Source organism: Plectropomus leopardus, chromosome 18 (genome assembly GCF_026936395.1).
Source record: "Plectropomus leopardus strain MGB_pleo_1.0 chromosome 18, ASM2693639v1, whole genome shotgun sequence".
Classification (NCBI taxonomy): Eukaryota; Metazoa; Chordata; class Actinopteri; order Perciformes; family Serranidae; genus Plectropomus; species Plectropomus leopardus.
In genome coordinates this window covers 25,526,407-25,538,728 of record NC_142193.1, presented here as the reverse complement: position 1 = coordinate 25,538,728, position 12,322 = coordinate 25,526,407, and the positions used below count along the sequence as shown (strand labels likewise).

Here is a 12,322-nt window from a genome sequence, read left to right as displayed (position 1 = left end):
GCAAATCAAAAGTATCCTGCAATAGTTTTGTAACTTTGACAGAATAATAATTAAAGCTTATTTCATGTTTGGTCATTTATTTCAAAAATCTGAGAAAAAACAAATACATCACACAAACCAATGTGTTTTCTAAAACAAGTGTGTATGACAAATTAACTTTAATCAAAACTTATATTCACTGTGAATCAGGAACAACTGAGTTGTTCAACCAGCAACTACATCTGAGCTGTAGATCTAGTCAGTGAAGAAGATTAAATGCTGGTACATTTAGCCTTAAGTTTTAATGTTTGAAAACCTTTTTTGAGGCCTGCACTATTTGGTCAGTTGCACCGAGCTCTAAATAAGAACATAAAATTTTCTCATATGCACAGTTTGCGTTTTTTAGATCAAAGCTATCTATGTAGATCCCCAAGATTCAAGCATCCTTTGAAAGGTTAACATATTGCATCTCATTATTTCAAATGTGGAATGAATACAATGACTGACTGACTGGGTTTAAATCCCAAAGACGGTACGATCATTAGACTTTCTGTCCCCACTTACAACATATTCACTTTAACCAGAGACTATTAAGGTCTATAGATCCACAAACACTATTTGGGGCCGCAAGATGTCCTTGTAGGAAATGGTTAAAAGTCTGACACTACTGCTTGATTTACTAGATGATCAGATTTAACTTCCCCAAATAGTGTCTCCCTTACTACAGCACAATCTCTACCTCTTTTCACTTACTAAAGGAACTAACTGGCTATATTTGGTATCTTTGGATGCACCACGACATCCACAGGAGACAATATGTGTGTATAATACATAATATAACATGTCTTCATGACATGTGGGGCCCTACCATTCTGAGGCTCTGGTACTGCTTAGGTTTCCTACTGTAATTCAGCATGAAAGAATAAGCTCCAGTAAAAACATATTTGAGACATTGCTGCACTGAAAGATATGTGCCTTTGTTGTAATGAACAGGGGTTTGCTTAATCCAATGCTTAATGCAGTCCCATCCTGCTGCTATGACCACCAAGGGCCCTATTTACATTATAAATCATACCATCACCCATAATGCATGGTCTGAAGTGCATTTAGGTGAAATTAGACCAGGTTTTTGTTGGTCAATGACGCAGTCACTTTCTGTCACCTCAAAATAGCATGTGCCAACAATGCGCCTAACCACACCTCATTTTAAGACAGGCATGGACACACCGATTGGCATAAGCATATTTGCTACTTTTACAACATGGGCGCTGGCCGTGAAAGTGATAACTGTGTCAGTCTGGAACTAGCAATGACAGCTATGCTGTTCGCCACATTGTGCTGGGTGTGAGATAGGGCCCCAAATGTGTATAAATCCACAACTAAAATTAGTCCCAAAATAAATGCAATATTCACTCTTGTTTGACCAATGTCTAAAAAAAAAACCCTACAGGGCCAAGCTGTTGTAGGCATCTCTGTCTCTTTAAACCTCTTACAGTGAAGCTGTGTATTGCTGACATTGTTAAGAAACAGTACAACACATTGTTGGATTTTGGTTGTAACGTGGGATTTGTAAGACAATAACATCAACAAGAATATTATCAGCTTTATCCTTTAAGCTAAACAGTTTAAATAGCCTTACATCAATCACTGATTATCCCTCAGAAATTCAAAATTGTATTTATCTCATGTCAAGTATAAAAATGTTATATATAGAATATCCCCAGAGTGGTGGTTTGAGATTATTTGGATAAGTCCACCCAATATTTCAGATTTTTTTGACTCCTCAATACTTCGAGCACCTCACCAAAGTGTTGAGATAATTCTGGCAGGTTCTTGTGAATGTTGCATCATTAATGACATTAGCTTTTGTATGTGTGTTTCTTTTTCAGTAGTTAATTATTTCTACCACTCTCTCATCGTGTGGTCTCTCTCAGTGCTCTCGTCCATTATAGCCCACGTCACAGTGAGCTCAGGCGGCGCTCTGCTCCTCCGTCACCCGGTTGGAACAATAGTCTTTAATACCTAACGGAGGAGAGAGCAAAACCAGATATCGATGATGAGGATTTTAAAGGACACAAAGGATAACATTTGTAATTGAAGATCTGTGTGTGTGCGTGTGTGTGTGTGTGTGCGCGCGCGTTTGCTTTTTGTTATCTGCCTTCAAATGACTGTGAATCATGTAAACCACATTTGATTCCTCAATACTTTAATCTCTTGTGTTAAGTACGGAGATTGAATTTCGATCTCTTCTTCTTCCGCTTTGGTCGACTGCTTCCCATTTACAAAGTGATCACTTCTTCTTTCATTACATTTAATCGGGAATTGGGACGTCAAGCAAAAAATCTAGTCATCAAAAACAACGAGGGACTTCACTGGAAGCCATGTCTGTCTGACTTCCCTTTCTCTGGAATGTAATGAAATCTACAATATGATGTGAGGTGGCGAAACATCTGAGACATCAAAGATGATCGTGCATGCGTGTTGTTTTGTATTCCTGTAAAACACTCACTCTGCACAATATTCTGGTAGGCCTTAGCAGCAGGAGAGTCAGGTACTACATTCAGGAAGGACCTGCCCTCGTCGCAGCTTCGTGCTATCCGCGGGTCCAGAGGTATCTTTCCTAACAGGGGTAGATCTAGATCTGCACACATTCGCTCGGCGCCCCCGGTGGTGGGAGGGAAGATCTGTGAGATTTTCTAAAAGAGAGAGGACAAAGAAAAATCAGTGTGTGGACTTTCAGATTTTATAATCTGTGCTACTCTGTACATGCTGAGTTCAGGAATGGAAGAGTGGAAAACTGACCTCTATTGAAATTTGTAATTTATTTATTCAAGAAGGGACAATGTACATTAATCCACATTTAAAATAATGTAAATGCACATGAGTTAGCTGGGGAGCAAGTTTTCATCGTAATAGGCATCCTAAAATAACTTTAAAAAATCCATAATTTGTTTCATTGTACTCAGTTTCATCAATACCATTTTAATATGACAGAAATCAATGAAATCACGGTGTGTGGATGGTTTCATTGAGAAAACAGTGACACATCACGTTACTTCTGTTTAAAAGTCTGACTTTTAAACATCTAGTTTATATCCGATACTGTGGGAATCACAGGACACAACGTATAGCGTTCTCAGCTATTTTTAGGTCACCAACTGAAGCGGTTTGTTACTAAGAAAGGCTTTTTTCCAAGATGCAAAATCAGTATTAATTTTACTACGACAAAATAGTTTCTTGAGGATGGTTCACGTCTAATCCAACAGGCTTCTTCAGTTCTTTTTTTTTTAATGTTAAAAATTAATTTGGAAGACACAGGGATCAACAGGACCCTCTGTTGTGGACCCATGAAATAAATCAACAAAAATAAAGTGACTAAACTTTGACTAAAACCTAAAGGCCTATATATTTTTATCAGATTAAACTTAAAACTACATTAGGTGCCAAAATTAAGATGCACACATGCTTAAAGCAGCAATTTAGCACTGAAGTTGGGTTACTCATGAGAGACACATTAAGAAATTGGTGGTCAAAATCATAATGGCGAGGCTGAAATATCAGATTTTTAGTCCCTAGTGTGAGTCCAACTCCAACAACACTGCATTTCCCATAATGCAACATAATGGCATCTTTCAAACGCCACATCCCGAGCTTGGAGCTCAGGCTTTCTGTTGTAAGATTTCTGCATCCAAGCTAAATCGGAGATTACTGTGATGATGTCACCACGGGATGGAAAATCAGTCCTGTCACATCCAACAAACTTCAGTTTCTATAATTTATTAATATTTTCAAACTCCAATCATCTAATATATTACGTGTTCTGCAGGGAAGAGGCTGATCCAGAAGCCACCCACCAAGAATACCAGAAAAATTCAACATGATGAATCAAAGAAACACACAGATCTTGGTTAATTAATGGGTTAACGGGTTGAGCTGCATGCTCTTTCTGTGACTCACAGTCTGTGTGTCACACGTCAGCTTGTGTTTTGATCTAATTCAGACTGCAGACTGTATTTCTTTTGCTATAACAGATGAAGTGACAGCTCTGTGGTCGGGTCGTGTTTTCTTCAGTGTATGGGCGTGTGCATCTGTCAATCACCTTGCATGAAGGGCAAACGAAGCCACTCATGTTCTCCACCACTCCGATGATCGGCAGCTTGACCTTCTGACAAAACCGGATCTCCTTTCGCACATCCTGCAGTGACACCTCCTAGATAGTGAGAAACAGAAATAGAAAGAGAGAAAGAGAAAGCAAGATGAGAGGAAGAGAGAGAGGCAGGGAGGAAGCCACAATAAAGGTGAAATGAGCAAATGTTTTTGCTTCAAAAAAGGGGAATAAAATATATTGCCAAGAGGAATGGAGCATAACTAATCCAGCTCCAGGCTCTCAAGATGGTTTGAAGAATATAAAAGGACTTTATTTCAACGGGCTAGAAACATTAAAAATACACCAATGCATATCAGTTTGCGCCTTCGTCAGGTTTTAATGTATTTTATCGTTTTCCCTTCCTTCTTCAGAAGTGATTCTCTTAAAAAAAGCAGCTCTAACATGAAAAATGTGTTGAAACATTCGAGTGTTTTAAAAAACAAATCTTTTCTTTAATTTCAAAAGATCAGCAGCTTTACACTTGATATTAAAGCAGACTTGCTGCTTTGTTTGAGAAATTTCCACCTTGTGTGTGGTTAGTTTTGGTTAAGTGAGAGCAGAAGGAATGAGGAAGTGATTCCACTGCTGTCTGACCTCACAGGCCCCGGCCTATTTTAAGTATCAGGAAGTATTTGCTGAGATCAAGTCTTCAATCAAAGACACAAAAACTTGATGGATACAGGGAAATATAACCTAGAAACAAAAGTTCATTGTTACAAATATTGTACAGAGGTAAAAGAAATGACAATCTGTTGCAACACACAGTCAGCTCTGTCTTTATACTGTCTGTATGTTAGATCATATGGGTTAGTTTACAATATGTGTGCATATATTATAATAGGCTAAGGTGGCATTATCTTATCAGGTGTGAAAGAATGTGAAGTAAGAAATTAACTTCCTAGCATTGCTTTGTTTAAGTGTTAGTCTTTCAAATCAATGCACAGTTTTAATACCATCAATAGATATTACATAATGTGCACCTTATAAGAGGACGCCGAATATAAATATATTGGGTACATTTTTGTTTTTCTCACAACTGTTCTGTAGTTCACGAATGGTCTTGCTCACATTTTGCTGCTTCTGTTGTGTTTTGTATAAACAAATAACCTCTAAAGTCACTGGATTACAATTTTATATGGTGCTGTGACAGCTTGTGTAATCACATCGTATCATTTGCTTTTTATGTGTTTATGATAATATAGCATCCTCTGTTGGTTACCGTGTAGTAGTAGCATTCTGCAGCATTTGTCTTTTAATATCACTGTAAAAAAGTGAGAGGGACACGACAGCTGTGACTATGATGCACCGGGATTACTTTACTGCCGATAGTTCTCCTTTGATTATACGACTGTTGTGCAGTTAGAAAACAAATCTAGAGGGAACATCACGCCCACTGCATACACTGTCTTCAATATCCCAGAAAGAACTTTCGTATCTGCAACATGTTTACTGCTCCAACATTTTTTGGGTTATCTCTACAATACTGACACAGTAAATACAGTGTGGTGAAGTTTTAGGCTGAGAGAATTCTTTGGCTAAGATTAGAAAACGCACTGTCTCTGTGTAGCAACTGTCTCTTAACTACAACATTTCCCCCCACGACTTTCCATAAACCCCCCCCACAGTGGGCGGTGGTGCTGTATTTGGCTGTTAGCATGTAGGTGGAGAGACGAGCGGTGATGGTCACAGCCGTAATCAAAGTGGGGGGTTTTCCAGTTGAGATAAAATGAGATTCCACTCCTTAAAAACACGCTGAAGTACTTTGCATGATGGACTCTTGTGAACTCTCTCTCTCTCTTCTGATTGTTGAATACTGTAGACACAAGTTCTGTCTTTAGGGACATCAGAACAAAACCTAATGTTGACTGCAAAGAATACATTGTCGAGAATAATAGCATTGTAACCGTGCTAGCACTATCCCAGTATATTTCTCAAAGGGAGGAGGAGACACCAGTTTCCCCCAGCAGCACTAACAGCACTGTATAATGCAAAGCAGCTGCATCTATGTTGCGTTTTGAGTAAAGGGTGCTATTCTCTCATTTTCTGTCTGTTAACAGTGTTGCAGCTTTTAGTGTGACTGTCACTATCGTTATTACTAATTAGAGTTACAGATAAATGACTGGCTGAACAAACAACTCCAGGTGGTTCAAGTTCATTCTGGGAAATGTAAGAACTGATGAACAAGTAGTCAAATCAGGTGGAGTGAAAATGAACACAGAGGTGACATTTGAGGGCGGAATTTCCCTTTAAAGTTGCTGTAAAAGCCATTTATGTACAGGTTATATGTGTGAGCATTTGTGTGCGTGCGTGCCAATTTCCTAATAACCAAACTTGGGAAAGGAAATGTAAGATTATTTATGTCAAATGCTGAAAAAAAAAAACCTTTTTAGAGTGAAACACATGGAAGACAATGAGCATATCATATTAGTATAAAGGTATCTATTAATTTAACCAATAGAAGTGGGAAATATCTAGCAGTTCTGGACGGTTTTCTGTGCGATTTTGTGTTTTTCAATCTGCATGTAAGATTCCACCTCTTGGATTCCCATCAGTTTAAGAATGTTTAAGAAAAAGAATTCATTAAACTATTTAGCAAAAAAAATTTTTAAAAAGATGTTACCAATTATTTTGAGACTTTACAATGCAAGGTCAGAAAAAAAAATCATAAAATCTTACTTCCCATGTGTGAGCATTTTTAAGACTTTTGAAATATTACTTTATGTCATTTTAATACCATTTAAGACCTTATTTTTAGATTAATTCATTCAAGAAGACATTAAGGATCTGCGGGGAACCCTGCTGTGTGTGTATGTGTGCGTGCGTCTGTGTGCTACCTGTGGTGTGGTGATGATGACAGCTCCATCCACGTGCGTGGAGCTCAGGTACTGGATGATCGACAGGTGTTCATCAGAGGTGCCAGGGGGCGTGTCCACGATGAGGTAATCCAGTTCGCCCCAGTCAACATCCCTCAGAAACTGCTTAATCATTCCTGATTTTAGAAAAATGCAACACAGGTTGTAGTGGTCTGACATTTGGGAAAGTTTTACACACACACACACACACACACACACACACACACACACACACACACACACACACACACAAAATACCATTCTTCTTGGGTCCTCTCCAGATCACAGCATCATCGGGGCTACTGAGCAGGAAGCCGATAGACATGACTGCCAGGTTGTCATCCACATACTGCAAAATAAATACATAGACACATTTATGATACGTCCAACTTTTTAAAAGATAAAACAATAAAAAATTAGAGCAGCATCGTTTGAACTGACTCACCACAGGAGACCAGCCTGAGCCGCTCTGGTGAACCTGTGCAAAGACGAGAGATTACAGATCTACAGAAGTAAAACATCAGCATGATTAATGCCAAAGCAAAACTAACTGTTTCCTTCATAGTGTGTTTGTTTATTGCTGTTGACATTTCTGCCAAAAACTCACTTGTTCTCCCTCTAAACCCATGATCCGAGGGATCGATGGACCACAGATATCCACATCCAGCAGGGCGACCTAAAAACAGAGAGAGAGAAGGAAAACAGTGACCGCCTGACCTGATCAGAAATGTAGACTCGGTTTTGTAATCCTGTATGTAGCGGCTGTTTGTAAGCAAAAATCTAAATCAAACTTAAACCAAACAATCAAAGGGCCACTGATGCAGCACAGGCAAAAGAAATCCAGTGTACATTCAAAGCTGTTGTTGCGGTTGTCTTAAATATCCAAATACAAGTAAGCAAACAAACGAATTATGACCCCCGATGACTCTCTTGCTCTGTTAAAAATAACAAACCATTTTGCCCACCCAGGTGCATGCTGGTCCTATCTGCCTACCTATCTTTATAAACATTGGTGCCTCATATTTTCCAAATTACTACCACAAAAAATAAAAAAATATATATATTTTTATGTGGAAACTACATATGCTAAACAAAATAATAATAATAAAACTAAAATAATAAATAGCAAAATAAAACACTATCACTCTAAAACCAACATAAATAATGTAAACATCGAGAAAAATCAAAACAACATTTCATATATTTAGAAAACAGCTAAACTACTGACAAATAAAAACAAAATACACAACTGTGTTAGTCTGATCATTGAAATAGTGCTACCTTTAGAAGATGAAGTAGTGAAAGACTGGAACGTGGTGACTTGTGAACTAGTGCGATGATTTGAGCAGTTAAAGTCTGTCATTAAAGTGAACTTTATGACCTCTTCATGAACTCATGTCTGCAGTGATCTATAGCGGTGTTTAGTTGATTTCCACAAGAAACAGAAGGTGAATTTAGACAATTTAGACTAGACCACAGCCGCAGAGCAAACAGCAAGAGACCAAATTATTTTGTTCCACACAAAACAAGCTTAAACACATTTCAAACCATGAAAGGCAAAACCGTCATGCAGTACCCCTGAAAAAAACATCAACTCAGAGGTAATAGGTAATATAATCAGAGGTATATGAGTTTAATCAGATAGTTTGGTTGTCTCAAAGGTTTTACTTTTGAACAAACAGTTAGTGTCTCTGTGGTTTGTGCCCTGAAAATCAAAATGAAATTGAAAATATTACCTCTGTGGCGCTGTCACTGGCCAGAGCGTGAGCCAGGTGAGCGCTGAAAGTGCTCTTCCCCACTCCTCCTTTACCGGACAGCACGAGGATCTTGTGTTTGACCGTCGACAGCTTCTCTCCGATCTGCGCTATGGCTGCAGATGAAACAGTGAGAGGAGATGAAGACTCTCAAATGGGGCAAAACTGAAATATATGTGTTGATTTGTCCCCACAGCCATCATTGACATCAACGAGTCATAGCAGTTATACAGTTCTGATGATGTAAAAGCAAAATTCAGTATTATTTATTGAGTATTTATTGATCTTTGCACTTTTAAATTTTGTTTTTACTGATGGTTCATTTCTCTTGTTTTTACTGATTGATGGTATATTCTTACTTTTATCTGGCTTTCACTTACTATGTGACTCGTGGTATACTCTTATTTTCATCTGGCTTTTATATATCTCGTTTAATGCCTTTTTAGTACTGAGCACTGTTGTCACTTTATCATGTTAAGCTGTTGATTGTGTGTGTAAAAAGGAGGCCGACTCACTAACTGTTTACTAAATCTACCTACGGGTATAAATAAAGTTACCTTACCTTTCACAGCTACCAACGTCTGGTACAATTTGAATCATTCCAATAATCCTTCATGTATTTGCTTAACTGTATTATAATAATAATAATAACATCAGTCTCACCAGGGTCGGGGGCCTTGGTGGCTCCGGAGGCACAGAGTTTCTGGTTGGGACAGCCCTGACATGACGACGTCTTTCCTGCTTGCTCACTTTGTGTGCCTGGGCAGTCTGAAAAGATTAAACACAGATTAGTTAATAGGGCAGTGTATAAGCAAAAATTTGGCGATATGACACGTGTCATGTTCAAGCAATTCCATATATGGTGATATATTGCAATACTGTAAGGAATACTGCAAGAAGATATATTGAGGAGATATAACACACTACAATATGCATAAAATGTTTACTATATTTATTTATTTTAACTTTTTATGCTATCAGAACAGTAGGATTTGCATTTTTATTTTTTGCAATCCTTGTAACATCCTATATAATAACAACTTTTTGTGCAGTCCTACACTGGGTTGTGATTCAGTATGTTGTACTATATAGTGACACTGTAAGGAAGGCAATTTATTGTGATTATCTAAAATTCAATTTTAGGAAAACTGTCACAGTATAAAGAGCATAACAACATATGCATGAAAAGGTTTACTTTTTGTGCAATCAGAACACTGGAATTTGCATTTGTATTTATCACGGTCCGGGTAATCTTAAACAAAACAGTGCTATTTTTCATGCAATCTGAGCAAAGCAAATAATATTTGCCTTTATCAGTAAAAAAAAAAATGCTTGTAGGATTCTCTGCATGAACAAAGTAAAGAAATAAAAAAGTGTAAACAATTTTTAAAAAATCAATAGTGTTTTTGAGAATCTTTAGAGGATTGCAAAACAAAAATAATATCTCAGTAATCACATGCTTGATATTTTCTTATGTGTGGCTTTTATTAGACCTTCTCAAGCTACTCAGAGCTCAATACGTGTTCTGCTTCTGGTTGCTGAAATTAACCTCGACATGGTTTAATGGTTTAATGGTTTTTTTGCATGTCTTTCTTTTAGATTCTAGTAGAGATGCAAAACATTTACAAATATACCAAATATATCAAGGTTAATTTTTTTGGTTATAAAATGTCACATGAGGCATCTTTAATATTTCCTTTTGTTGGAGTGGCGTAACCATAAAAAAACCCTCAAATTCCTAGGTTTGGATATTTAACTCACTTTAAATATCCTACAGCTTCAATAAAGACATGAATAAGATGATTTTAACAACATTAAAGATGATTAAACAGAGAATTAAACTAAAACTGGACGTTTGTGAGTTTAAATGTAATTTTAAGGTGAAGAATTTTATAATTATATTCATGCAATACTGCAGAACAATTTGGCTAAGTGAAGTATGTTAACAGTAAATAGCAGATAGTAACTGCTGTCATTTTTCACACTGATTCTAGAGGCTCAAACCTGTGTCACAATGACTCAGCAATATTTAAGCGGTGTGGCATTTCATAAAACAACCATTTTAGTCCTGTTTAAGTAGCACCTTTGTATTTATTTATATGTATTCGAGCAAAAATTGATCAACTTCTGCTTTGACATAAATCCGCTGCCATTTATCTAAAGACTGTCAGCTTACTAACCTCCTCAGTAACGGCGTCACTGACCTTCACAGACGATTTCTGTCCACATTTATCTGAAAACATGTCAAAAGTACCACTCCATGTGCACGTTTAATGATAGTTTAGCTAACTGATTCCCCGCTAGGATGTAAAAACTCTGAAAACAAGCTAACAGGAACATTTCAAGCGCAGTGCTGCCAACAGCAACAGTGACACGTTTGTTTAAAACCGACCACAACCTTTTAGCAAAGTCAATATTGCGAATACAGAATCGGCTATATTGTCTTAATGTCCCAAAATATTTGGGATATTTTAAAAACTTACGCTCATTAGCGTTATCCGGTACGTCTGACATCTTTACACGAGTGTCCTCACCTCTAAGTCTTCCCCCTTCCAAGGTTCCGGATACGCACAACACAACCTCGACCGCGCAGTAGCTTGGATAAAGTAGTGCACTAGAATAAACAAAATAATAATGAACATATCTTTTAAAGGGCTCTGGTATAAAGGTTCCTGCCAAGATGCCCCTCCCCCCAAATTTTTACGAAAATAAAAATATAATAATAATTATTGTTATATGTATATATATGGTATGCTATTTTTTTGTGATTTTGTGACGCACTTTTCGTGGACGGGAAAGAGGAAAAAAAAATCCTCTAATTCCTAAGACAAGTATCTCAAATGATTTTGATACTGTTTTTATATCGTGTATCCTGGGTAATATCCATCAAACTGCAACATAAACAGCACATTACTTGATATTATTATATATCCACCGGGCTGTGGTTGTGGAAGTTTACAGTTAGTCTACAAAATATCTGAACACGAACCATCTATTACATAAACGAGTATTTTTTTTTAATCTACAAAGTTTCATAAGACTCATTCAAATCTTAGCTGCCTTATTTAAAGAAGAGTACCAAACAAGGTCACTGCAAAACTGATTTATATTGAACCAAAATGTTGCTACATTATATCTAAATGTTGATATCTAAAATTCTTCCCAACTTTTTGGGGAATGTCATTAAGTTTGAAAAGTATTTACTGTTTCTGATCATTAAACAATATTTAGCATTAACTGAGCGTCAGTATTTCTCAGTATTGTCTTTAGCACAAATAAAAATAATAGTAAATAAAAATCAACCCGAATTAGCAGCTTAAGTTAATTAATGTCTTCATTAATGTATTTAAAGCTCTGGTGACTGACTGTGTCCACTAGGTGGTACTGTTGAGTAATACCAGCAAAAGTTAATGTTAGTTATATATACACATACACACACACACACACACACACACACACACACACACACACACACACACACTCACTCACACACACACAGGAAAAGAGGGAGACAGAGAAAGAGAGCTGCAGGGAGTTATGGCTTGTATTCAAGTTTCCTATAACTTTTAATCAAAGCTGCTTGAATAAAT

At 37.2% G+C, this 12,322-nt stretch overlaps 1 protein-coding gene across 1 annotated transcript; it reads right to left on the bottom strand.

Moving 5' to 3' along the window:
- Positions 1-57: 57 nt before the first annotated feature.
- nubp1 (nucleotide binding protein 1 (MinD homolog, E. coli)) lies at positions 58-11,326 on the bottom strand. The gene is made up of 10 exons (XM_042505704.2): positions 11,216-11,326; positions 9,396-9,500; positions 8,715-8,848; positions 7,586-7,654; positions 7,424-7,456; positions 7,237-7,327; positions 6,961-7,115; positions 4,079-4,189; positions 2,489-2,675; positions 58-2,001 (listed from the first exon to the last, which is right to left on the bottom strand). The coding sequence occupies exons 1-10, from the start codon at positions 11,244-11,246 to the stop codon at positions 1,949-1,951; spliced, it is 969 nt and encodes a 322-aa protein (XP_042361638.2). The 5' UTR covers positions 11,247-11,326; the 3' UTR covers positions 58-1,948.
- Positions 11,327-12,322: the final 996 nt, after the last annotated feature.

Bases quoted from the DNA above. Each gene is read 5' to 3' on its own strand.
- nubp1 (XM_042505704.2), bottom strand. From the start codon at position 11,246: ATGTCAGACGTACCGGATAACGCTAATGAGC. The intron at 8,849-9,395 runs GTGAGACTGATG...TTTCATCTGCAG, and splicing joins CACCAAGGCCCCCGACCCTG to CCATAGCGCAGATCGGAGAG. The intron at 7,457-7,585 runs GTGAGTTTTTGG...GTCTTTGCACAG, and splicing joins TGGGTTTAGAGGGAGAACAA to GTTCACCAGAGCGGCTCAGG.